General features: G+C 44.2%; 1 protein-coding gene and 1 long non-coding RNA gene across 17 annotated transcripts in view; one reads left to right on the top strand and one right to left on the bottom strand.

Moving 5' to 3' along the window:
- Positions 1-8,225: 8,225 nt before the first annotated feature.
- LOC132592574 (uncharacterized) lies at positions 8,226-10,022 on the bottom strand. Its single transcript, XR_009558081.2, has 2 exons — positions 9,806-10,022; positions 8,226-8,987 (listed from the first exon to the last, which is right to left on the bottom strand). It is a non-coding gene; the product is annotated as an uncharacterized LOC132592574 (long non-coding RNA).
- The window catches only part of KIZ (kizuna centrosomal protein), a 64,411-nt gene continuing 46,618 nt past the window's right edge, over positions 10,020-27,812 (top strand). For 5 of the 16 annotated variants that reach the window (XM_088674974.1, XM_035101283.3, XM_035101284.3 and 2 more), the window contains exons 1-5: positions 10,028-10,161; positions 24,027-24,089; positions 25,930-26,092; positions 26,930-26,974; positions 27,253-27,342. In XM_088674974.1, coding sequence (XP_088531100.1) covers positions 10,058-10,161; positions 24,027-24,089; positions 25,930-26,092; positions 26,930-26,974; positions 27,253-27,342 — 465 coding nt within the window. In that variant the 5' untranslated portion in view covers positions 10,028-10,057. Of the gene's footprint in view, positions 10,162-10,332; positions 10,503-15,593; positions 15,630-24,026; positions 24,090-25,929; positions 26,093-26,929; positions 26,975-27,252; positions 27,343-27,812 lie in introns of those variants that run through there. The other 11 variants (XM_088674977.1, XM_088674975.1, XM_088674976.1 and 8 more) reach the window with 7 other exon arrangements.

The following is a 27,812-nucleotide window of genomic DNA, read 5'->3' as shown; positions in this document are numbered from 1 at the left end:
TTAATGTATTATATATTTGGTGTTAGCCGCCCTGAGCCTGGTCTCGGCTGGGGTATAAATAAAATTTGTTGTTGTTGTTAAATTTGTAGGTCTGTGGTTGTTAGACCCTAGATGCAGTTATCACCAAAATTATGCACTGTTAGTTTTGGATGCAAATCTCCCACAAACCCTTTCTCATACAAATAGAAAAATTGCATGTACAATTTTTATTAAGTCACCCAGAGTCCTATGGTATCTTGACTCGAAGGTACTCAAAGCTATATCTATGTAGAGGTTTGGTGAGAATATCATCTGCCATCGCCTTGGTATGGCAAATAGGTCAACTCGACAAGTCCATCTTGCATCACCTCACACACAAAGTGGTACTTCACTCCAATATGTTTGGTTCTTGTATGAAACTTCTCAATCTGTGTTAGCTTCAAACAGCTCTGCTTATCCCCCATCAGCTGAATGGGATTCTCCTACACCAGCCTAAAGTCCTTCAACAGTTGGTTGAGCTAGGCTAGCTCTTTGCATGCCTCAGTAGCAGCTACATACTCAGATTCTGTAGAAGATAAAGCTACACAATTTTGTTTACAACTGTCCCAAGAAATGGAACCATTTCCAAACAAAAAGACATAACCACCTACTGTATTTACTTAGTCTTTAGTGTCCCCAGTCCATCAGTGTCCAAGTAACCTACCAGTTTGCAGTTCTTAGTTCCCATCAGATATCTGCACAACTCTTTTGATAGCTTACCTAATTATCTGCTCAGGATTTCCACTGCGTTTTTTGCAATGTCTGCTCTACTTGTTGTGGTCAAGTACAGTGGTACCTAGGTTCTCAATCCGTTCTGAAAGTCTGTTCCAAAACCGAAGTGTTCCAAAACCAAGGTGCACTTTCCCATAGAAAGTAATGCAAAATGGATTAATCTATTCCAGACTTTTAAAATCAACCCCTAAAACAGCAATTTAACATGAATTTTACTAACGAGACCATTGATCCACAAAATGAAAGCAATAATCAATGTTCTGCACTATAAAATAAATAAGACAGTATTGTAGATGATAAAAATTAAAATATTTTTTTTCTTACCTGCACTGATAGTCAGCTTGGAGGGGGGGGGCTTTTATCCATTTCCACAGTCACACAATCAATCAATCATAAAATGAAAAACAAGCCACAGACACAAAAATAAAAAGCCAAACAAACAAAAACACAAAAAAGCAAAAACAAAAGCACCAAATATCATCTCTGAACACTGCAATCAGAAACGGAAGGCTTTAATTACGATGGGGGGACCTTAAATTTGCTGCTGAAGGGTAAAACGAGAGGGGGATTTTAGCCTAATTTGATCCTTTCCCCTCACTATCAATTCTTGATATGCTGGCCATTTCCCATTCAAAATTTGGCTATTCAAAGCCATCATTTCTACTGGTGATGCCCACCATGGGCTCTTTGGTTCTACTGAATTTCTGTAATCCTCCCATATTCTCGCTAGGTGGAGGCCACCTGGGCCCAGCTTCATTGGGGCTGAGGCAGGGACTCTTGAGTTCCAGGAGCAGAGGGCTTTTCCTGGCAGTGGCAGGGGACAGTGACAAAGGTAACAGTGGGCTGTCAACGGCTGTGGCAAGAGGCATAGCTGGATGCATGCAGGTGACCAACCCCTCACTGCTCTGGATGCTGCCAAAGAGCTGTTTGGGGCTGCCGCCCGAAGCCCCACCAGCGTTGCAAATGTGGAGCTGCTCGTTCTGTTTTTCCAGCTTCTTCAGCAGCTCCCACAGCTTCTGCACTTTGTTCACTTTGGATTTAATTTCCTTCATATCACCCCGCAGCTCCAAACACCCCTACGACCCTATTGCCACACAAGACACCAGCAGGAGTGCTCCTGCTGCCTCCACCTTCTCCTCCTCCTATTCTCCCTCCCTCCGTCAGGGTAATCTCCCCCCTCCCCTGCTCAGGAGACTGGACTGGGCCGAGTCAGTTGCACACACAGGAGCTGCAGGGCGGCAGCAAAAGTAGCTGAGAGAGGTGAGCCTTCACCTCCCCGTCCAGCCATGTAGAGGGGCCCTGCCTTCCTTAGGCCTGCTCAGGAGACAGCTGGCTGCCTCAGCATTGATGGAAAGGGGACGTTCTGTGCCAAAGTTCTGGTTCAGCTTTAACCTTCTGGCATTAGTGTGCCACATTTGCAGACTGGGGTCCTGAAAGATTGGTCTCATATACACCATTAGTTAAGTGTGCCCCCATCTCTGGTCACTTGGCACTTCCCATTTTTAAACAGCCTACCAAAGCAGACACACTAAGCATGTCATATTTCAATTGTGGGACATACAGGTCCCGCTACACAGGATTCTCTCTCAGTTCATTGCTTAGCTTGCAATTTAAGGTTCATGGACCTGTGCCACATACTTTTATGGTTTTGTGCTCTGCAATTTGGATAATACCATCTACTGATGGTAGATACTCCAAATATTTTTTTTTATCATAACTCATGTGTGAAGGACACCCAGAATCAAGCAACCATTTGTTTCATTTCTCATCGTTACCATTTGCAGTTAGATTTATCTGTTGTTCCCCTTATTTTGTCTTGGTTGCTTGTTTTCAGGGAATTACTGTGACTTTAGTGCTTTATAAAATTTGGCTAGGTATCCCTCTTTGTAGAAACTGTAGCAAACAACTTTTCTGGATATGGCCTTGACTCTCTTCTGGGATTGGAAGACATAAATTGTGTCATTTCCATTCCTGATTCAAGAGTGTTTGCTCCTCTTCACATTTTCCTCTCTCAGGTGTCCAATTGCATCACCAAGTGGCAAGTTTGGAAAGTTATAGCCATGTGAGCTATAAACATAGCGAATTTGTGTCCTAGTGACCCCAGGAAATAACTAATTTTGCATTCCTCATCCATTTTCTATTAGGAAACTAGCTGTACCCGGCCACCATAGCTGCCAAGTTATCCCTTTTTTAAAGGGATTTTCCATTATGTTGAATAGGCTTCCTCGCGAGAAAAGGGAAAACTTGGCAGCTATGCCGGCCACACGTTGCTGTGGCTCAGTCAGGGCCCCCGTTTCCCAGGAGAGGTGGATGATGTAAGGACACTCCTCTCACTGTTGCCCCCGGGGTGTGATGTTATCTTCCCCCCCACACCACGTCAACCTCCACCCCGACCCCTCTCCTTTCCCCCCTCACATACTGTACCGTATTTACATTTTGGGGAGGTTCTGGGCAGTCCCCCCAGCAGATCCCAATGGGTGAGGGCTGTGGTTCAGTCAGGGCCCCCGTTTCTCAGGAGAGGTGGATGACGTAACGACACCCCTCTCTCTGTTGCCCCCCACACCACGTCAGCCTCCACCCCGACCCCTCTCCTTTCCCCCCTCACATACCGTATTTTCATTTTGGGGGAGGTTTTGGCTGGTTCCCCCAGCGGATCTTGATGGGTGTGGGGGTAGCCTGTAGGAGGTGGGGCACAGAGGGAGAGGTGTGCCCACGGGGGTCTGAGGCGGCTCTCAACAACTCCTGAAAATGGAGTATCCGTTGCTCCAGAGGAGCTGACCTGCAGGTGCTGCCCGCCCGGAGGGAAACGTGGGGGTGGGAGGCAGCAGAGGGATCCTTGACCCATGGCGCCATAAGGTATAAGGCCCACCTTGAAAATAGCGTCAAACATGGAGATGGTTAGGGCTTCCAATGTGCGAGGGAGCTGCTGCTGTTGCCGTTAGTTCTGCTTGGAATGTTTACTATAGCGTGTTACTTTTACGTCTAGCAGATAGCGCAATTTTTCCGCAAAACAGGGTTTTACCTGCCATAGGTGTGACATCTGTCCAATCTACGTACAATATATAGAAACACACCCGTATTCGCACGCAACATTGTGTCAAAATTTCACGTCAATTGGTCAAGTAGTTTCGGAGATTACTGGTCACTTACAAACAGACACTTACATTTTTATTTATATAGATTTATATCTTTTCAATAATGGTTAGGAACTGTGTTACATGATTTCTACAGTCCTTCTTATGAGTGCTTGCTTTTAAATCCAAATGCCTTTCCAAGTTCTGAAGCATCTGAGCAGCTGTTTCTCTTTCCTTTGTGTGAATCATTTGGGCATCTGTGAGATTTTCCAAGATAATAGACACTGATAATTTATCTTGTTCCTCCCACAACTTTAAGGCTTCAGCCCCACCAGGTTTTGCTCTCTTGATACAATCTAAAATACCCACTCTATCAAATCTGGTTCTCAGTCATCTCCTCCATTGCATGAAATTTCCTTCTGTTGACGTAGGCAACTTGGAAAAACTTCCTTCCAGTGGCACCTTAGAGACCAACTAAGTTTGTCATTGGTATGAACTTTTGTGTGCATGCACACTTCTTCAGATAGTGTGCAACCTGGATTCAAATTCCTAGCCAATCAGGAGATCTTAGGCAAGTCACTGTCCCTCAAAAACAAGGTGGTTCTGAGGATAAAATGTGATGACTTTATGTTCCTAATCTCCTTGGAGGAAGAGCAAGGTACAACTACAATAGATAGAATTATTCTAGCAACATGAAGGATCCAGGCCTCCATGTGCAATGAAGAAATGACTCTGAAAAGATAATTATTTGAACAGCTGTTTGTAGCTTGATTCTAGGTTCTACACACTTCAGTAAGTGCTCCTGAACATGAACCATCTTTGGTTCCTAAGCAGCATGTGCAAACTTATTCTAAAATGGATGAAGATCTCTTCATTGAGAGATTCCTTTGCCCAGTCCCTAAGATTCTTACAAAACAGCTGAAGAGGACTAAAACCAATATAGTCTTGTTATTCAAGTTTTAACACTTTTTAGCACAAGCTTCTTCTGAACTAAGACTTGGCAGAGCTCATTTGACTGATACTGCAGTATGCAAAATGCCTATTTTTTTTTTCAACAAAACAATATATTTGTACATCAGAGAAAAGCAATTATTCATTTCAAGGAACTGTAGGTCTGAATGAAAGCGTTTCATTGCATATAAATTTATTAAAATTTAAACATTAAATTCAGCATGTTAATTAGGACTGTGTGCCATGCACTGACACTGACAGTAAGAAATGGATCTCAACAACTGCTCTGCAGAGATACGTTCACTGCTATTATTTGCTCTTTGATTGCTAATATATTTATAGCACTCTTTAATTTAAGGCTTTTCATTAAGAAAAGTCTCATAAGGGCATTATGTAAATTTGCTGTATGTGTTTTACATCAGGACAAGTGCTACCAATTTAAAGGGGGATGGTAAATAAAATGTAGTTATATGTATGCCAAATGGTGCATAAGACCGCACAGTTAAATCAAACAAAGAAACACAATTTCATTTTAAAATATATAGATCACAGTTGAATTTATGCAAATCAATGATCCGCAAAACTGCAGAGTAACAGAATTGGTGCAATTTACCAAAAGCAAAGGAGTCTTGATACAACAGAGAACACCATTTTCAGATTCCCCCCCCCCTTCCCCGCCACTTGCATATAGTCTGTTGTTTTACTGCTCCTACTTTAAAATTTTATTTTGCATTGATGCAACCCCAAGTAAGGCAAGGAGAGGTGGTTGCCTCAAGAGGTTTATTTCCAAGGCAGCAGACAGCAGGAGAGTAGCAGGCAAACAGACTTGAGAAACTGAATCTGTTAATCCATCAGCAAGTTCCGCTGGGGAAGCTGGCTGAGCCTTACAAGAGAAGTGAGACACTGTTCTTGGCTCGGAAAAACTGTCATTTAGCTCCTCCCCTCCTAGCATAATCCCCACAACAAGCTTCCACCTGGTCCTTATGTAACAGTACTGTGTTGTGTTAGGTAAGAAAGAGTTGGCACTTGGATTTGCTGATCTTCCTGTTTCATCTCGATTCCTTTTTAAAATTATGTCTCTTAAGATTATATAAACTCTTCTTATAAAATGTAAACTACTGTGAGTGCTTTGGCATAATGGTGGCAGAAATAACAAATGAACATAACATTCCTCTCTCTCACAAAGACATATCAAATTGATAATTCAAGGCAAAGCAGGCTTTCCACACCAATATTGTTCTTGAGAGTAGTATTGGGTATTGATAAGCAGGTTAATACTTCTCCTTGAGAAACTAGACTGAAATGCACTTTCACAATTTGCTTCAGCAGCATGGATAAACAGCATATCATAGTTACTGAATATCAGCATTGATTCTTAAAGTCCGGTCTGGACTTTGGAATAAAGGTAATGATATTAAACTGTGTGGTTATCTACTCTGTACTCCTTGCTTAGACCTGAACCTTATATTTTCATTGTAAAGCAATTAGAAGATGCAATAAATTATATGCCAGGACAAAACGGGCAAGCAATGTGAAAAAACAGACAAGCATAAAAAACAACAGAGAGCTTGTTGTGGGGAATTTTGTAAGCAGTGTATCAATCAGAACATATGTAAGTTGTTATCAAGGAATAGCAAAGTCTGTATTCTGTAGTTTGGTAGGCTCCAAGAAGAAACTTCTGCATAGGAGCAATGGATTTTGTTGCTGTGGAAATCAAGGCAGAAGCAGGCCTTTTCTCTCTGAATACAAGCAGGGGATATGGGGTTGGGTAGTACCTCTGGTGTGGGACATGCCGTGCTCCTTCTGGATTAGTTTGTCCATCTTCAGTTCCCACCCTACACTCAGCTCTCACCTGTGGCTCCTAGGCTGTCAGCATGTGACAGCAACCATACCCTGGGAAACAGCTTCGACTGGCCAGCCGATGGGTCTCAAAACCCCAATGAATTAGGGACTGTACAAGATCAATAGTGGGTCCAATGGGGCAAGACAGCAGTTTCTGCATGTGCTGTATAGGGAAATGAGGGGCAGATGGGGCTCATCAATCTGGGAAGGGAGCCCATCTAAGAGAAGGAAAACACTGATCCTAATTCCCCGCTGCCTTGCGGCTATACTCATTCATGAGAAAGGCTTCAGGTGTAAACCCTGAGCAAAAATCTGCACCCACTGCCTTATGGGGCACCACTGGGAAAAGAAAAGGCTAAGGAGTAAACCCTACACAAATCCAGAGTGGCGTCCCTAAAACGGTTGGATGGTGCCTTGTACGCCTCCTTTGGGCAAGTCCTGTAGCTAAGCTGGTGCCCAAAGTATTGCTCTGCTTTCCTTTGGACAACACCAGCAGAGCACCGAGGGGGGGGGGGTTCTTGTCACCTGGAGAGGTAACCTTGCTGCTGCTAATGCAGAAAAAACAATGCAGCAGGCAGCAGTTATGAGCTACCAGTCCTTGCAGTCACTGTGATTCTCCAGTAGTTTCACTTCATTCCTGTCTCTCAAGACAGAGGGATTACAACAAGTGGCCCTTTCCAAAGGAAAAGCAGAAGGACCTCCAATAGACAGTTATGATTTTCCCATGCAGAAGCAGAGAGCGCCAGATTTTTTCTCCTTTCCTACTAGACTAAACTTGGTGCTGAATTTAATAGGCTAAAGTTGTTGTTGTTTAGTTGTGTCCGACTCTTTGTGACCCCATGGACCAGAGCACGCCAGGCACTCCTGTCTTCCACTGCCTCCCACAGTTTGGTCAGACTCATGTTGGTGGCTTCGAGAACACTGTCCAACCATCTCGTCCTCTGTCATCCCCTTCTCCTTGTGCCCTCCATCTTTCCCAACATCAAGGTCTTTTCCAGGGAGTCTTCTCTTCTCATGAGGTGGCCAAAGTACTGGAGCCTCAGCTTCAGGATCTGTCCTTCCAGTGAGCACTCAGGGCTGATTTCCTTAAGAATGGGTAGGTTTGATCTTCTTGCAGTCCATGGGACTCTCAAGAGTCTCCTCCAGCACCATAATTCAAAAGCATCAATTCTTCGGCGATCAGCCTTCTTTATGGTCCAGCTCTCACTTCCATACATCACTACTGGGAAAACCATAGCTTTAACTATACGGACCTTTGTTGGCAAGGGGATGTCTCTGCTTTTTAAGATGCTAATAGGCTAGACATGTGGAAAATGTGGGGAATTCACTCCATTATCTTGCTGGTTTCCCAGCTTTCTTCCTGTCCTGTGGCTTTATGGTAAACCCATGTCTGTGTCCACAGGGCACAAAATCTAAGCATTGATTCTGAGTGTGGATTAAGTAAATAAAAGTATCCAGTAAAATGTTAAATGCATTATACTTACTAACATTCTCATGATGCTGTTACTTCCCTTATCCCAAAATAAAGTTGTCTTAAACATATTTTGTTCTACTTCTGTTTCCCTCCATATCTCCATTCTTATCCCAAAAAGAAAACAAACACAAGTATTAATCATACAGATCCCAATTTATTTTTAGATCTCAATTATACCACATTATCAAGGTATAGTAGTTCAAACAGGCAGTAGTTGGCTTCTGCACCTATCTGCCTAGGTTATCTTCACTCAATAGCTGACCAAGGATAAATCCAAAGGATTGTCAATATGCCTAAGTACTCTTATACATTGTGGTTTTTTTATTATTGCTCCTTGGTATATGATCTCATGTGCATTTGCTCAGCCTTTATGTAGATAGCTCTCTGCAGTAGCTGTTGCCTTGTACTGTATTGTGCAACAGGATTTGGTGAAGTCGAATGCGATTTCACACAAGAAGGGTCTATAGTTTTGAGAGATAGATGGATTGAGGACATTGTTCAACAAGCCATTTGATTGTACTACTTTATTGTAAAGGTTATATCCAACTGTTTTCTCAGAACAGACCCACCAAAATGAATGAACCAAATTTAGTCATGTCTATAAATTCCAGTGGGCCTACTTTGAGTAGAACTAACATTGGAAAAAACCCTAAGAACACAGTAATAAAAAAGAACTGCAGAAATGTACTGACTGTAGAATCCTGCTACGCAATGCAGGTTTGCAGTGATAATAAATTAGTTCAAGCCCAGCCACTTCACAGAATTAGAACTGCAGAGTTGGAAGGGCCCCTGAGGGGCATCTAGTCCAACGTGTTTGGACACTGAGTTTGACCTCCATTTGGTTCCTCTCCAGACACGATTTTATTTTGGAGGCACTGTGGGCTAACACAACAGCTCTGAAATACAGCAAGCAAAGATTCCATGGCACAAACTGTTCACACCAAATAGGAAGGAATGTCACTTGACAAACACTTAAAAAGGTAAAGGGACCCCTGACCATCAGGTCCAGTCGTGACCGACTCTGGGGTTGTGGCGCTCATCTCACTTTACTGGCCGAGGGAGCTGGTGTACAGCTTCCGGGTCATGTGGCCAGCATGACAAAGCTGCTTCTGGCGAACCAGAGCAGCACACAGAGCAGTTTCCTTTCCCGCTGGAGTGGTACCTATTTATCTACTTGCACTTTTTGGCGTGCTTTTGAACTGTTAGGTTGGCAGGAGCTGGGACTGAGCAATGGGAGCTCACCCTGTCGCAGGGATTCGAACCGCCGACCTTCTGATTGGCAAGCCCTAGTCTCTGACACACACTTACCGGTACCTGGGACCAAACCCCTTTCGATGCGACTTACTCGCGGGAAACAAGGCACGTGATCCGGCAGCACGCTTGCAAATTCAAGGTTAAACAATCCAATTGAAGCACTTAAAAAACAACAAGAAGAAATCCAGTTCATTTTTTTCCGGTAGGAAACTTACGCAGGAGCTCTGCTCTGCACTTACTACGGAGGAAGCCGAACTGGATTCGGCAGGGCTTACTTCTGAGTAACTGCGCACAGAAGCAGGCAGGCCTCAACCATGGGCGGGGCCAAGGGGGGCAGTTGCCCCCCCAAAAGTAAATACAAATAACTAACTGACCAATCGCCTCGCAATTAATTCGGTTCTGCCACCCCCCCAAAAAAAATCCTGGCTCGGCCCATGGCCCCAACCCCAGGCACACTCACCTGGGCTGGCGCCCCGTGGGGGACCTTGCAGGGCTTCCTTGCGAGTAAAGACGAGCCGGAACGCACCTCCACCCCCGCAATCCGAAAGAAGAGAAGGGGCGGGGCCTCCGTTCTCCGCCTGGCCTGCGACTGGCTGGCTGTGGGGAGGAGGCGGGGTTAGCCGCGGTGCACCTCGGGAGCACGGCCTCGTATCATAGGAAACGCCCCAAAAAACAAACGCGGGCGACAGGCCCCGTTTCCCTCGCTTGTCCGATGGCCAGCAGCGTCCGTGGGGCACCAAGCCCTCCCGCGGCCGCTTGCGGCGACAACGGTTACGGTGGGCAGGTACGCCGCCTTCGGGAGAATCTCTGGGACAGGTGAGGTCGCCCGTGCTGTCCAACCCTCCCTCGTGGGAAAACTGTAGGTCCTGCTTTAACGGCTTTCTTTCCTCGTCTTCCTCCACCCCCTCCCTTTGTACCCAGTTGGTACAGTCCAGAACTCCTCGTATCCTCCTGCGCGGAGGTGGGGTGGGAGGAGGGGCGGAGTCTGCCTTCCCCGTTGCTAAGCGCTAGGGCAGGCAAGGGCCAATGAGAGCATACCGCAGAATGCTGTTTGGCGCGGAAAGTGTGGGTGGGTGACGCGAGGGGATCCCGGGGCTAAGCGGAGCTGCTCCAAGGAGGCGACTGGCCGGCTTCTGTCGGGGATGTTCAGGCCGAAAGTGCGGAGTTTGCGCGGAGCTCCCTATAGAATCGCTCGTTACCTTTTTATTTAAATACTTTATTTCACTTCCATACATCACTACTGTACTGGGAAAACCATAGCTATAACTATAAGGACCTTTGTCGGCAAGGTGATGTCTCTGCTTTTTAGCCAGGCTTTATTTTAGTGTGGAGCAGGACGCCCACCTGTCATCCCCCTCTGTGTGGCTCTGTCTAGCAGCTTCGGAATGAAATGTCTCAGCAACAGTTGTTTTAAATTACTTTCTTTTCACCGCAAGTGCTCAGAAAAATACATTGTGTCTAAATCGTTCTACAGTTTCTACATTTAGTTAAGTATTTTTATTTATTGATGGGCGGGTAGCTGCCCCTCTGACCATGCCAATGCTTTATTTAAATATCAACTATTCAAATATATATTTTCCTGTGCAATGTCACCGGGACGGCAGTCTGTGGCAGCTGCCACAAGAGGTGCAGGCTTGCTTGGCCCACATGCGCAGCAGGACAGAGTGTACAGAGGCTACAAAAGCGCTGGTGCCTGGGTGTGCCATAGGCAAAGCTAACTACTTGCATGCACGCACGCACCCACACCCAAAATAAAATTGCTAGCTTCAGCTTTCAAAAACACATGCTTTGTAGGAAAAACAAAAAGCTGCAAAACTTTAAACAGCTCAGTTTCTTTTAAATGGCAAAACTAAGTAATGCAACTGTATTGTATCGCCTTTCTCAAATCCAAAAGAAAATGTTTTGCATCCACAAATCATTTTGAATAAGCTTGCAAATTGCAATGTTAAAGTTTAAGTCTCTCAGAAGTTTCATTTCCTGGCACATCAACATCTCATTTTCTCTTTACAAGTTTTCCTTCAGGTCAAGTGCTAATGCTTGGGCAATTGACATAGTTGCCAAGCCTGCAACATTGTAAGTTTTAATAAGCTTGAGCTTCAAGAAACTGCTTTCAAAATATAAAATAAAAGTAAAATATTATCAGAAATGCATAAGATACAGCAAAACCTAATTGTATGAAACTGTGGCCCTCTGAGGTCTCTGCTGTAGGCAGCAGCCAGGTAGGCCTAATGATAGTGACCCTGGGTGTGTGCATATGCATTTTAATGTCCTGCTCCTGCTGCCCAAACAAAATCTCCCTGGAAGCAGAAAATGTGCACATATATATGTGGCTGTCTTATAGTCTGGTGTGCAGGGGAGATTTTTTTTAATGTGTAGGTATTTTTGTGTGTATTCTGGAGTGCTCAAAAGCAGAAGCTCACCACTTACTGTATGCTCCTTACACTTAAGGATTCTGCCATCTCATTCTGGGGTGTGTGTGCATGCGCTTACCTGTGTTATGGTGGCTAGGTCTTTGAGGTGTTCTATACATTATGCTGAATGAGATGGAATAAAGTGATAGAATTCTGGACTGTGTGAGAGTCATATTTTCGGGCTCTCACTTGTGGGGTGCCTCAGGGTTCTGTCCTCTCCCTACATGCAGCCGCTGGGAGAGATCATCAGGTGGTTTGGGCTGGGTGTTCATCAGTATGCAGATGATACCCAGCTCTACCTCTCTTTCAAATCAGAACCAGTGAAGGCGGTGAAGGTCCTGTGTGAGTGTCTGGAGGCGGTTGGAGGATGGATGGCGGTTAACGGATTGAGGTTGAATCCTGACAAGACAGAAGTACTGTTTGTGGGGGGCAGGGGGCAGGCTGGTGTGGAGGACTCCCTGGTCCTGAATGGGGTAATTGTGCCTCTGAAGGACCAGGTGCGCAGCCTGGGAGTCATTTTGGACTCACAGCTGTCCATGGAGGCGCAGGTTAATTCTGTGTCCAGGGCAGCTGTTTATCAGCTCCATCTGGTACGCAGGCTGAGACCCTACCTGCCAGCGGACTGTCTTGCCAGAGTGGTGCATGCTCTGGTTATTTCCCGCTTGGATTACTGCAATGCGCTCTACCTGGGGCTACCTTTGAAGGTGACCTGGAAACTGCAACTAATCCAGAATGCGGCAGCTAGACTGGTGACTGGGAGCGGCCGCCGGGACCACATAACACCGGTCCTGAGAGATCTACACTGGCTCCCAGTACGTTTCCGAGCACAATTCAAAGTGTTGGTGTTGACCTTTAAAGCCCTAAACAGCCTTGGTCCTGTATACCTGAAGCAGCGTCTTCACCCCCATCGTTCAGTCCGGACACTGAGATCCAGCGCCGAGGGCCTTCTGGCAGTTTCCTCATTGCGAGAAGTGAGGTTACAGGGAACCAAACAGAGGGCCTTCTCGGTAGTGGCACCCGCCCTGTGGAATGCCCTTCCATCAGATGTCAAGGAAATAAGTAGCTATTCTAATTTAAAAGACATCTGAAGGCAGCCCTGTTTAGGGAAGCTTTTAATATTTAATGCTGTATTGTTTTAATATTCAATTGGAAGCCGCCCAGAGTGGCTGGGGAGACTCAGCCAGATGGGCGGGGTATAAAATTATTATTATTATTATTATTATTATTGAATGTGGCACCATGTGAAAAAGTTTCCTACCAGTGTTAGAATCTCAGGTATATGAGCTAGGCCAGGCATCCCCAAACTGTGGCCCTCCAGATGTTTTGGCCTACAACTCCCATGATCCCTAGCTAACAGGACCTGTGGTCGGGGGAGATGGGAATTGTAGTCCAAAACATCTGGAGGGCTGAAGTCTGGGGATGCCTGAGCTAGGCACTAAATGGCTCCTTAAACCAGGGTTGTAGTCACAAAAATGGAATACCTAGTTGCCATTTTGGGGCCAGACAACTCGAAAGTTGTATTTTTCTATAAAACTTTTTGGTTCCTGAAATTCATTCTAAATGTGCAGATAAAATATAACGGACAACATTCTATAGCATATTGCTAGTGTCTCCCCCCCTTCCTTTTGTTTATTTTTCTGGATGAGCCTGGATGTTTGTCTCTGTTGCCGCAGCCTCTCAGGTTGCAGCTTATCTCCAGGATAAAACAACTTCAAAGCAGGGCTTGGTGACTGGAGTCACGCACCCAGTGGTGCTCTCCCTCTCCCTCTTGCTTGCCGGAACCTGCCCAGCTTTTGTGGAGCCCTGACAGGGGTGGCAACAGCCGAAGGAGGCAGGCACTGCCTGAGGTGGCGGATGTGTTGCACCGGATGTGCCTGCGCTTCCATCACTCTGCTTGGAACTTAGCCGCCACCTGAAGGGCTCGTTCAACGTTTGTGGCCATGGCATGGAAAGCGAGGCAGATCCTTTTGCCGTGCCCCGTAAACCTGGCAGCAGGCTGAGGCAAGGCGGCAGCCCCTGCCCCTCGCAGCCCTCCCCATAGTCACCTGTGCCATCTCCCTCCCTCAGCATGCTTTCCTTCTTGCCCCAGAATGGAGCTTTTCCAAGCCAAGGACCATTACTTTCTGCAGCAAGGTGAGCGGGTGCTGTGATGCAGATGGCAGAGTCGGGCAGGCTGGGCAAAAAAGGAGTGCACTGCTGCCGCCACTACCTGAGTGGCTTCAGTCGCTCTGGCGGAGGGGGAGTAGCAACTCTCCTCAGATGAAAAGACTGGAGGTCGGCTGGTTGGTGCTGCGTGAGGAAGCTTCGAGTCCGGGTCATCCTGTGCCCCCCCCAAATGCTGCCGGGGCGGTCTGACCCCCTCACTACGATAGTGTAGCTGGCTGAAGTATAATTATTGAACTGGCATGATATTGGCACACTTGTTTAAAAATATAGTACCGTATATTCCGGCGTATAAGACGACTGGGCATATAAGACGACCCCCAACTTTTCCAGTTAAAATATAGAATTTAGGATATACTCGCCGTATAAGAAATACGACCCGGCGTATAAGACGACCCCCAACTTTTGAGAAGATTTTCTTGGGTTAAAAAGTAGTCTTATATGCAGGAATATACAGTAATACAATTTTTACATAACCATTTTGATGATGCCTCTTCATTGACATAGCTCGTCTGAGATTCATTTCAAAGAATGTTGACTATTAATAGCTAAGTGGATGGATACAGTTACGCGATATTGAGGTTCTTAATACCCTATTCTTAAATAATGCTCTTGTATTGAAGTCACTGCCACTGTCTAGCAGTAAAAACAGTGCAAGAAAATTCTGTTAAAGGGATGGTTTTAAACTTGCATCTAGACTTTGTTGCCAGTTTACCTGGAGCTTTCTTTTGAGTAGGCAAAAGGTTTCTTCTGGTGCTGTAAATCTCCCGGTGAACATATTCCAAATTTCCATCAGCAACATCCAGGAGATACCATACCCACCAGGATAATCCCCAGTGTACCTGGGTAATCTTGTACTATTTTATACCATCCAACTATATATTTTATACCAGGGGTCCCCAGACTTACCGGCGTTTGGGCCGGTTCCCACCGCGCCGATTGCGCGGCGGGCTGGAGGATGGGGGAGCGCGCGCAGCGGCACGCTTCCAGGGTGGAAAAAGCGCCGAAAATCCGTTGTGCGCATGCGTATGGGCCTCCCCTGACCCGGAAGTGCACCAGAAATGACCTCTTCCGGGTCAGGAGAGGCCCATACCCATGCGCACAAAGGATTTTCGGCGCTTTTTTCCCGACCCGGAAGAGCGCTGCCATGCTGCGCGCCGGAAGAGCGGGCGGCGGGCGGCGGGGGTCATCACGGGGCCGGATTGGCAGGCCAATTGGGCCGCATCCGGCCCCCGGGCCGTAGTCTAGGGACCCCTGTTTTATACCATCCATCCTGGGCATGTTCAAGTCTTACTCAATTGGTTGCATTGTTCCTACTTCCATGTCCCTTCCTTTCCCAGGAAGACATTAGTGAGACTTGAACCACCCACATCCTTCCCTGTCTTTGGGGCTAAGCTCAGATTGACCCATTCACACAGAATCTATGGGCACGTGTCCAAACTTAGCTAGGTCTACCTCAAGGTGACTAGCAGTTAAGTGCACGGAGGATGAGCACTTGAACATATACATTACTGCATATGAAACTTATTTCATATAAGAGTACAGTATGTTTAAAAATTAATTAGAAAATAAGTCGGGGGGGGGGAGTTAGAAGAGATTCACTTCATTCTGTCATTGCAGGAAATGGGAATATAGCAAATGCATATCAACTGTGACTGAATTTATTCTTAACAGGGTCAAACAGGCACAATGAATGGGGAGATAAAGCAGGTAGGTTACTCATAAGGAAAATTAAAATGCTTTCATTGAGCAATATAATAATGTAATTTCTTGCCTATTACTGGGAGATGGAAATTCCACTCTTGAAGCAGGAGAGATCAACAATCAGGTTAAAAATTATGGGTCTCTGTATTCTTCACTTTGTGATTGACAGACTGATCTTACAGTCCTGCTGTGGAAGTCAGGGCTAATGTTTGTGGAATGTCATTGAGAGCTTATACATGCCCAGCAGCAGATGTGAAAAATACACCTGGATTACAACATTATGATACAATATACATGCATACATATATACATTTATTTAAATCAAATGATACTTCTAAATAGCAAAACAGTAGACTCCATTTGAAAGGTAAAGTTTTAAAATGAATAATTAAACTTTTGACAGTAATATTTACTAACAGATCATTTTACAGTTAACAAGAAAGCATACAAAGGTGTACTGTACACTTAATCACATAAATTGTAGTCCTATTCATGTATTCTTAAATTTTTGCAAGGGCAGAGAGGCAATTGCAGGGTTCCTGATTGTGGGGAGCATTGCAATTGTGTTCAGCCCAACTTGCTTACCCTGCCCCCTGCCCCACTCAGTCCCAGACCTTCCTGTTCAACATGTGGACACAAATTTAGATTACCTGAATAGGGGTGTCCAGATCCATGTGTATCTAGAGATAGAGAGTTCAAGGATAAAAAGATCTGTGGTATAAAGTTTCACATTTACCCTTTATAAAGCTTCTTATCTTAAGTGCCAATGTGAATGACTGCAAACCTGAACCCTTTGAGAATGCTGGAGGAATCAGATTGCTATAATTTGCATCCAGGCCACTGGAGAATGCCATGAGGTCAAAATGCTTTTGGCAATTTGGAATTTAGTCTATAGTGATGCCAATGTTGGGGGCTTTGCTGTGAGTTTAACAGCAGTAGGCTTAGAAAACTACAGTATTGGCTTTGAAATTTTAGCTCCTGAACAGAGAGTCTTTGTACAACTTGCTTTTATTGGTTTGGTGATTTTAAAATATGTTATTACAGTAATGTTTTAAAATAGAGTTATATGGGTAACAAATAATATAGCCTTGACTTACTTTTTTGTTTATTAGTTGCTGTTAGGGACAGTGTCTCTTTTTCCTGTTTGTGCTCAGTGGCAATACAACTTAGGTCATATTGACACTATACGTTTAAAGCACATAGCTCCCCCCCCCCCCAAAAAAAACCCTGAGCTACAATTCCCAGCATTATTAACAACTTACATTTCCCATGATTCTGTGCAAAGGAACTATGTGCTTTAAGGGTGAACGGTATGGTATGGTATGGATATATGGTATGGAGGTGGCAATACACTCATGGCCATGTATCTGAAATACTGCAGACTGGCTGCTAGTCAGTCTGACTGGCACCTTGACCAATATGATAAATAAGCTTATATAACTGTTCAAGCTATTCATGCCACAGGGTATGTTTCATCTTGCCTTGCCCCTTTCAGCCCAGCTACCCAGCCACCCACACAACCCTCTTCATTTGTTGATTACCAGTACTTTATCTGTTAAGACGCCAGTTAAAATGTCTTGTATCTTCGTCTTCTCACTGCTTCCAATTTATGCATCCTAATGCTGAGTTGATTAGTTGGGGTGGAATAAGAAGAGAATAAGCTACTGGAAAAGGAGGAGAGTAATCTGTTGGTGTATGGTGTTGTTTGGATTGAGTCTCTCCCCATGTTACTAAACATAAACGTAAATGTAAACATAAACATGGAGAGGTCAGTCAAAGTTTGAAGTATGCTGTGATCAATATGACAAGCTGCTCTAATACTTAGGAAACTTTTGGGGTTCTGAACCAGTGTCTGGGGGTGATAGTAGGCTGGGAAGCTGAATCCACATGTGAGAGAGATGTTCTTCCTCAGGTGGGAGGGGATCTCTGGAATTGAGATCCAGCCTGTTTTGAATGGAATTTCATTCAGGTTTGTAGTTTAGGAGCTTTACATTTGAATGATGGGGTGGCTTTGTCCAGTTTAGATTAGCTGGGCTAATTCCTGAGGAAATCAGACCTGGCTATGGTAACACGTGGCTTTAGTTACAAGATTGGATTACAGTAATATGCTTTATTTCTTTATTCATTCATTTTTTATGCTGCATAACTGTATAAACGTATCTGGTGTAGAAAATGTGAAACTAACATAAAATAAAACAAATAAATAAATAAATACAGAAAACATACTACATTTATGTTTGCATAAATCCAGAGGAGTAATATATGGGCCAGCTTCAAGAGAAGGCTTGCTGGTGCCTAAAACCCATTACAGATGGTGCCAGCCTAATCTTAGTGAACAAAGAGTTCTATATGTGGAGCTACCTTTTGAAGTATCTTCAGAAGCTTCAAAAGTTCCTGTACAAATTAGGCTAATTTGCAATGAAAAACTTTCCGTTTCCATTGGAACATTTTCTGAAGCCTGGAGATTGATCTGATTTAGCATGTTTATTTTGCTGGTTTTTTTTAAAAAAATACTAAATGTTTATTTTGTGTCCCAGGAAACTTTTGACGTGCCATTAAATATTTCTACATTCTGTCTGTAATATTTACTCATACAAAAAATATTTAAGCATTTTCATAATACAATACAAGACACAAACTAAATGAAAAGAAAGAAATAGAGAAGAAAATGAAAAGTCCCCTCTCAAAGGTAGATCTTAACCCTTGTCTCACACAGGAGGAGATAGACCCTGCCAGCTCTCACCTAGGAACGTCCTTTTCTTCTCCAGTCTCTCACCTTGGAAGCTTCCTTTCTGTGCCTTTCATGCAGGGTACTTCAGCCAGCCATCATCTTCACGTTGACCCAGAGTAGAGGACACCCCCCAATAAAAATAGGAAAGAAAGGAAAAAAGAAGGAGAATAGGGAAGATAAAAAGAACGAAAGAGGAAAAGAAAGAGAAATAAAAAGGACCTAGGATTCTCCATCTGTCAGCTATATTATAAAAAGATTATTCAGTTTTTCCTCCAGGATGACACCCAATTTCCTCCTGCTAAGCGATATTTTCCCAATTTTCAGACCCAAATGTCTCAAATTCATTCATTTCCCCTTCCACACAAAAAGTAGAAAAGGGGTTCTCCAATTATTATTGATAAATGTCAACAATATTTTTTCTTCAGCAGAAGCAGCTGAGATACAGTCCAGGTATCGTGATATATCAGCATATCCACGGCATTTAGCTGCTGGTATATCACGATGTTGAAAACTAGGTATCACCCAGCCCTAGCATTTACATCTACCAGCTTTCTTCCTGCCTTCAGTGGCTTCGTTATAATGCAGTCAAGCACTAGTTATTGGTTTCTTCCCCACCCCACCACCCACCAATGAGGCATGATTGTGACTTGGATAAGTAACTAAGGGAACAATCCTAAGCATGGGAAGCCTAAGTCTGTGCCAACTTAAAATTGTCAATGCTTCTTATTTCACAGCAGGAACTCAAGTAACATTCACACACCTCCCTCAATTCCATGGTTACATTGTCTCTACAAGCAAAGCCAAATGGCTCTGTTACAGAGCAAGCAACTGTTCCTCAGGATTAGGATCTAGCATAATTCTACTCTGCCCATTGCCACTGCTGCAGAATGCCCACTTTTCAGAGCTTATGTTGATGTAAGTTCCCTGGTCTTGGCTCAGCCAGCTGAACCCTAGCTGAGCCAGGTTGGGGATTTGCATCTGCATACCCCATCTGAGCTGGAGACCTGCCACATCCTAACGTTTATCCCATCAGATCTGGGGTTAGGATTGCACCCTAAATTATATATATATATATATATATATATATATATATATATATATATACACACACACTACTTGGCCCTGCCACGCGTTGTGGTGGCTCAGTTTGTTAAATGGAGCCTCAGAGTCCCCCTGTTTTTCATGTGTTATGTTTATATACAGTAGGTGCATCCCTGTGTCCTCCCCCCATCCACTGGTTCATCTCTGTGATTGGGCCCACCCTGTCCCAGCCTATGACCTATTTGCCCCCCATCCCCCACCCAGGCAGGCCCCTACGTCCACTTGGCCTAGTATGGAAAGTGGCCTAGTCTTCAAAGCCGAGGCGAGATACTGTGGAGAGGGCAGGTTTCATCCCTGTGTCTCCCCTCACCCTGTTCTGACCCATTACTTATCCCTGCCCCCTATTCGCCCCCCATTCCCCCCAGGCAGGCCTCTACTTCCACTTGGCCTAGTCTGAAAAGTGGCCTAGTCTGCTGCGGCCTATTCAGTCTGCTGGGCAATGTTGGGCCTGTTTTGAGTTGGTTGCTGTGGAATTTTGTGATTTCATCTGGTGGCGCGGCTTTGGAGGCAGCAGCATGCGATCTGTCGTTCTATTGGATGCTGCTGGAGTATTCAGACCTTCTGCTGGTGATGTCTAATTTGGGCGCCACTTTTTGTGTTTAATCATTATTTTAGGTGTGAAAGGTGAGGTTTTTTGGGGAAAAAAATTATGCCAGATCCCTCCCTGATGGGCAAGGTACACTTTGTCCTAATTTGATGCAATTTGGTTCAGCGGTTACAGAGCAAGGCTGTGCCTTCAGCAAGTGAATGCCTCCGTGGAACAGATTGCAGTCGCAAACCGAGGTACCACTGTATATAGATAGATAGATGTGGCTTAATGGGTTTTTTATGGTGGTTTTTTTTAGAGGTTTATTTATTAAGGTGTTATTTTGTTTAGTTTTGTAGGGTGTTTTTTGTTTGTGGGTCAGAAGTGGGTAGTGTTTAAGATGTGGGTGTGGTGTGTTTGTGTGTTGTGTGTATTTGTAGTGTGGGTAGTTGGTGTGGTGTGTGGGTTTTAGAGATTTTGGTATTGTTGTTGTGTATTTTGTATGTTTTTGTTTGTGGATTGGTTTTTTTAAATTGTTTTGTCCCTCCCCACCACCACCTCCCCCCTGGGCCTAGTGGGAGCCTAGCGGCCTGTCAGGGGCCTACATAAAACAAAGGCTGTGCTGCGGCCTGCGATCCGGGCGCTCCCCCCTCCCCCCGGGCCTAGTGGGAGCCTAGCGGCCTGGCAGGGGCCTAGGGGTCTGGTAATGGCCGCCTTGGTGGTTTCAGTTCCTTGGTTGATGATGTCATTATTTGGCGCCACGCTTCAGAGCTTTTGCTGGTGACAGCGTGCAATCTGCCTTTCTATTGGATGCTGCTGGAGTCTTCAGAGCTTTTGCTGGTGACGTCTAATTTGGGCGCCACTTTTTTTTCATTTATTCACTATTTTAGGTGTGAAAACTGTGCTTTTTTGAATTTTTTTAAATGCCAGATCCCTCACTGATGGGCATGGAATGTTGTGGCCAAATTTGTTCCATTACAGTTCAGCGGTTACGGAGAAAGGCTGTGACCTCTGCACACGCAATGCCTTCATTTCTATATATACCAGTATATATAGATATAAAATAATATATAAACACTTCCACCTTCCCTGATCAGAAAAGAAATGAGACACTATTCCAAAGTCCTTTTGTTTGCTGCAAGTGAAATAAAAACTGATCACCATTTTAGTTTCATTTGTGCTTTCACTTGCAGGCTGAGACTAAATAAGAATTTTAGCTTTGGTTTTTGTTTGACCTGCACAGTCAGTGAGGAATAAGTTGACTTTTGGTTTGGATTTATTTAAGAATTTATAAATACTGTCTCTCTAAGTATGTTCATGTACATTATATAATCATGCCTGAGGAATGGTTATAAAGTTATGGAATTGTCATGTTTAACATACCCAATTAAAGGTAAAGGGACCCCTGACCATTAGGTCCAGTCGCGGACGAGTCTGGGGTCGTGCGCTCATCTCGCTTTACTGGCTGAGGGAGCCGGCATACAGCTTCCGGGTCAAACCAGAGCAGCACACGGAAACGCCGTTTACCTTCCTGCCGGGGCAGTACCTATTTATCTACTTGCACTTCACGCTTTCAAACTGCAAGGTGGGCAGGAGCAGGGGCAGAACAACGGGAGCTCACCCCGTCACGGGGTTTCAAACTGCTGACCTTCTGATCAGCAAGCCCTAGGCTCTATGGTTTAGACCAGTGTTTCCCAACCTTGTGCCTCCAGCTGTTTTTGGACTACAACTCCCATCATCCCTAGCTAGCAAGACCAGTGGTCAGGAATGATGGGAATTGTAGTCTGAAAACAGCTGGAGGCACAAGGTTGGGAAACACTGGTTTAGACCACAGCGCCACCCGCATCTCAACATACCCTATTACGTATAGATAAGTGACTTAAATAGTAACTGTCCTCTGGGAGTTTTCTTCCCTTGGCCTCAGAAATGGAGGAGAGAATATTAACATGTCATTTCTTCCTCCTGCTCAGTCTTATCTCCCAGCATTGGAGCAAAGACCTAAGCTGCCTCCTTAGCATCCTGCCCACACTTGCCATATATAATGCTGCAACCAGTACAATCTCATGAGAGTTTCTTGGCTTCTCATGAGAGAAGATGGGTTTGCATCCCAGCTGCCATGGCAACATGACTGCATGATCCCAGATACCTAAGAAAGGGAGATATGAAACTGGGTGGTAGGTTTTTTTAAAATTAATCTTCCCATCCTTTCTTTTTGTTCTCCCTAGCTGTTGAGCTTGCAAAAAGCCACATCACTGAAGTTCCCATTATCAGAGCCCTCACTATGTGCTCATAGCACACTAGATATGGGAGCAGAGATTTGTAGCTCTATGTTGTGTGCCTTTGTATTGCATTTATGTTCTGTGGGTGGTTTTATAACCTTGTGGTGTGCTGTGATTGGCTGCAGGGTTACCAGTAGTTGAAATCCTACCTTTTGTAGATATGGTGGCAAAGAGGAAGGGTGGGAGGTAATTCAGGACTCTCCATTTACTCTAATGAGAATACTTAAACTTATGTCATCTCTTTTGCAGGTATAACATTGCACCTGTGTTGGGAGGGGACAGCAGGATTCCTGATTGAACTAGGATTCTAGCAATGGCCTGTTTATCCCTAATTATGATCCAAACTCTCCCCAGTTTCCCTCTTTTGCTGGCTGTCTTGATGATATAAAAATTATCTTACCAGTGGCTTCTCATTGGGGCAAGGGTATTACTAGATGGGTTTAGTATTTTTCCACTAACATAACATTGTAGTATGCCAGTGCGGGGTGGGCTTTTTGTTTTTGTTTTTTGAGTGATGCTGTTTTTACATATTGGATATAATTTATGGGCAGAATTGCTCTAATAGATTGTGATTTATTTGAGATGTTTGGGGAAGGGTCACCTTTAAATATGCTGACAGCACCACTGGATGAATTTATCGAAGAAAATGTATCCATATAAAAGATCAAAGAAGCAATTGAACCAATTGCTTCACAGAAACCTTCAAGGGAGGTAGATTTTTCAGGCTTATAGAAAGCAGTGTTCTACAAGGTTGTCAGAAATCTACTAGTGCCAATCTTCACATCTAAGAGCAGTGAAATACTTGCTTAAAAGTATTTGTCCTAAGATAAGTGTTGAGGTGGGTTTTATTTGATCAGTGTATATTTACTGCTATTAACCATGACAGCAGATGGGGAGACACCCTCAACATCTTTGCAATTTATTTCTTAGCATTTCTAATGTACTCATTGTCATATTTACACTCTGCTTTTCTGAAGCTCAAAGGAGATTACAATTAAAAACAGCATTGGCATGAACGACCGCAGATTTACCACCAAGTGTACCGTTGTTGTTGTAACATTTATTTATATCCAAGGAGGTTAAGGTGGTTTACACACTTCTCTCCCCTCTTAATTTCATCCTCACAACAACCCTGTCAGGGAAGCTAGGCTGAGAGATGGTGACTGGCCCAAAGTGAGCCTTTGTGGCTAGGTGGGGATTTGAACCTTGGTCTCCCAGGTTCTAGTCAAGCACTTTTACCACTATGCCACATTGTTAGTGAGCCACAGCCAGTACCTACTCTCAGTGTATTAAATATATTTTGTAAGAGGAGGAGAATAGGATGGAGGCTCTGTTAGAATCCTATGTGTGGCACATGCATGGACAGCCAGTTGTCTTAGCCATGTAGTAGGGAGTACTTTAACCATATGTCTGTTTCTGCATTTTTGTAAGCAGTAGATGATGTTATTCCTGCTACCATGTGGCCAGATTTTACAAATGACTCATTTCCTACATTATTTCAAGGAGTGCTTTCCAAGAGTTAGTCATCCTGTATCTACCACCACAAGAGGCAAGTTGTTCTGGTGATAGCTGCCGCCTCAGATAGATTAGGATCAAAGCAGTTTGATTAATAATGATGATTCTTGATGGCTTGGAATTCACAGTGAAAAAAATGTTCCTTGGGTGTCTAACTCTTCTGAAACCTGTAAAATGTCTTCCTTTTCTTTACTGCAAAGTGATTTGTAGTGTACCATTTGTACAATAACTTCATCACTCTGTACTTTTAGTGAAACAAAGAGGTTGGAGTTGGAAAGAAAAATGCTTGAATACACCACATGTGATACCCGCACGTAAGTCTGCTTAAGCAGATTTTGCATTGTTTTATTTTTTATTAATAATTTATTTTAATGGATCTGTGACTACATAGTATTGACACCATATCATGCCACTGCTGAGGAAGCTGCCAGTATACTGCCAGGCCCATTCAAGATTGTGCTTTTAGCATTTAAAACCGGCTTGGGACCAGGTTACCTGCCTTTCCCCATATATCCTGGCAACTGCACTCTTCAGATGGGGCTCTGCTGAGAGTACCACATGCACCAGACGTGCATTTAGTTTGTACCAGAAACCAGAGTTTTTGTGTTGTAGCTCTAGCCCTCTGTAATCTGTAATCTTCCAGAACAAGATGCCAGTTCTCAAGGATCTGGGCTAAGGGTGGAAGCAGAGAAGGGGAACGTTGCGTTGCCATGCTGAGCAGGCATGTTGCTGCCGCTCACCAGCAATGAAGCGCAGAAGGGGGACGACATCTTGTTCTGAAGGATGGCAGCTCCAGGAAGGGCTGGGGGGGGGAGAGGGAGCCCATTCCTTGCCCGAAACCCCGGGGAGCCACTGCCGGTCCGCGTCAGCAACAGTGCACTCAGTGGAGCTGCCAGGCTGACTCTCGAGGAGGTCCCTAAACGCAGCACACCTTGGGGGAGAAGGAGGCCCAAGGCACACCAATAATCTCCACTCCTCAGGGAGGGAGGCGCATGCAAAGCGAAAGGAAACTCAACCCGGATCAGGCTCGCCGCCATGGACTCCCTTCCCTGCACCCTCCCATCTCTATCTGCCGTGGGTTCCTAAGGACAAGTGATCCCCCCCCCGCCTCGCCTGGATAATCACCATCGCCGCGGCACATCTCTCTCCAAGTCCCGATGGGGGTTTCTCCAAAGTGCCCTTTGGCGCATGGCAGCTGGCGTTTCTTCTCTCTCTCTCTCTCTCTCTCTCTCTCTCTCTCTCTCTCTCTCTCTCTCTCCGTCTTCCCCGGTGCTGGGTCCCTCTGCTGCCGCCATCACAGCAGCATCGAAGGATGTGCTGCTGCAGCAACCTCCCCCTCCCCCGGTACTGGGTGTTGCCCACGCAGTCGCCGCTCCAGGCCCAGAACAACGCAAAACAGCTCAGCCCCAAAAGTGACTGCCACGCCATTCCCTCACAGGGCACAGGACGGTGTGGGCAGGATGCTGGCACCTCCGCTGCAGTAAGGGTTTTTATACTGGGTAGTAGATTGCAGCCTGGTCTATTGCTTTCATTTTATGAATCAGTGGCCTTGTTAGATAGTAAAATTCATGTCTAATTGCTGTTTTAGGGGTTGCTTTTCATCGTCTGCAACAGATTAATCTGTTTTCCATTACTTTCAATGGGAAAGCACGCCTTGGTTTAAGAACGCTTTGGTTTAAGTACGGGTTCCAGAACGGATTAAGTTCGTAAACCAAGGTACCACTGTACTTGTTTCCTGGAGCAGCAAAATTTGAATGGCAGAGAGATGAAGGACTACATGGGGCTATGGAAGGCGTACATGGATCTCTCAGTCCCTGTAATGGCAGCTTGCACTTCCCATGCACATGAGTATGTGGAAGGGAAGGGGAATGGAATGGAAAAGGTTGTACTGAGCCCTTTACTTTTAAAATAGGAACTTTAATTTCATAATTGTAGCTTTGGACATTTTGTTGAGGAAATTGATATGAGTGTTTAAAATGAAAAGGAGCAAAATGTAAACATCATATTGGAATTCTTCCCTCATGGATTTTTCTATGAATGATGGCTTTTGGCAGGGTTCCTGTGAGAATCCTAGGTAAATATTTCTCTTCCAAGAATAAGCTCATATACACGATATGGAACTGTTTCTCTTTTTGTTTCCCACTCCTTGTGTAGAACTAAAATGAAATACAGGAAGCTAAAAAAATACCTAGAAGAAATATGTGAGCGTCAGAAAAAGTCTTTGCTCCGGAACCAAGACTTGTTGAAGGAATTTGATTGCATTGAAACTCAAATTCAGAAGTTTGCTTCAAGATCTCAGTGCCTTCAGAGGCTGAAGGTATTATATACTGCACTTTAATAACGATTAATGGTTTTGATGAAAACAAATTGAGTGTACCCACACTTTGATATAAATCAGCCCTAAAACCTTTTCTGGAATAAATTGCTTGCTGCGTGAAAAATGCAGACCTGCTGTATAAGTAAAGCGGTGAAGCAAAGTGGCCTTATAGCTTTGGAAATGAGGGAGGGTTGCGGGCACAGAGAACCTGGAATACTCTCTCTATACTCTTGAGGCTCTAGGCTCATGTTCCTATTGGCTAAATATATGGTGTTTTGGTTCCTTGACCCATGTAACTGGATCCAAAAGAAAGAGGAAACACCTGCCAGCATTTTATTATGATATTGCCTTTTCTTGAGTAGTATGTGATTTTTATTTTTACTGGCTATTGAAGCATTCTAGAATAGTTGTGTTCTTTATTTTTCTTTGTGGATGTTGTATGAGAAGCTTGTTTGACAGATTCAACTGTGCTGTTTTAGAGTTAACCACATTACCTTTCCGTTTTGGTTTCTACTCCATCAGCACTCACCTTTTGTTGGGATTTATTTTGATGTCAGGGTTACCATTATTTTCTTGTTGCCATACAATCTGTACAATACTAGCTTTTTCCAAATATGCCATCTGGAACACAGAACTCTTGTGACATTTGAGTTGTGTATCCATGGTAGACTACAATGATAGTATAAAGAGCTCTGCAACAAATGTTACAAAAGGAATTATAAAATAATACAGTAATATTGCAATGTATCCAAAGGCATTGTCAGTTCATTTGTATTTTGAATTGGATGAAGTGTCATACGTAAAGGTTTTAAATTTTTAAACATGCCTTTTATCCAGTTCAGATTTCATATTGGTACCGTTTATCATCAGACAGATATAACAGTAAGTAGATTAAATGTTTCAACTACATTAAAACTTTAATCAGGCAAACTGTTAGGGTAAATAATGTTTTGAGAATGCTGTTCAGAATGCTTAATATATATGTTTAATATTTGTTTCACTGCCTACTGTATATTTATTACAATCTGAATGCAGTGGTAAACTATGTTTTACCTTTCCTCAATGAAATCAGTAGAGCATACTTATGTTTGGCTGGATCACAGCCTGAATCAATATACAGACTATTTAATCTTAATTTATGATGCCTTTTTATATATTAGGCAGAGTATGAAGGAGGATTTAAGAGAGAGCAGATTCCTGAGAGAAAAAATATTTCAAAAAGCAATAAGAGTGATGTTATGAAACACCAGGTAAGTAAAAATATTTTTAAAGATCTATCTAACCAGAACTAAACACTTTGGGCAAAGCAATCCAAACTGGGACTGGGGACAAGTGGGAAGGAGCAGAGCAATGGACCCATCACTGCCTCCCAAGCCCTGCCTCCTTGGGCGGCCAGAGCAAAAGTCAAGGGGAGCCATTTAAAAGAATTTTATTTTATTTTTACTTTTTTGCTGAATGCATTTTCTGTGCTTTGACTCCAGCAAGTCCAAAGCTACCAGTACCCAATCCTGTTTCACAGCTATTTGGGAAGCTACCAACTGGGTGATGCTGAGGCCTCTGTTGCAGCAGAGCCACCCAGCTGGTGGCACTCCTTTCCACAAACATTGGCAGAGAGGCAACTAGGCACCAACCAAATACTGCCCCCACGATCCATCAGTGGAGCTGGGTTGTGCTCTAAATTCATTTCGATGACGGAGTTAAAAAGGCATGTTTAAGTCTC

This window comes from Zootoca vivipara, chromosome 8 (genome assembly GCF_965207765.1).
Source record: "Zootoca vivipara chromosome 8, rZooViv2.hap1.1, whole genome shotgun sequence".
In the NCBI taxonomy this organism is placed as follows: domain Eukaryota; kingdom Metazoa; phylum Chordata; class Lepidosauria; order Squamata; family Lacertidae; genus Zootoca; species Zootoca vivipara.
Note: the sequence above shows the minus strand (reverse complement) of the source record. Positions and strands in the feature narration are given on the sequence as shown.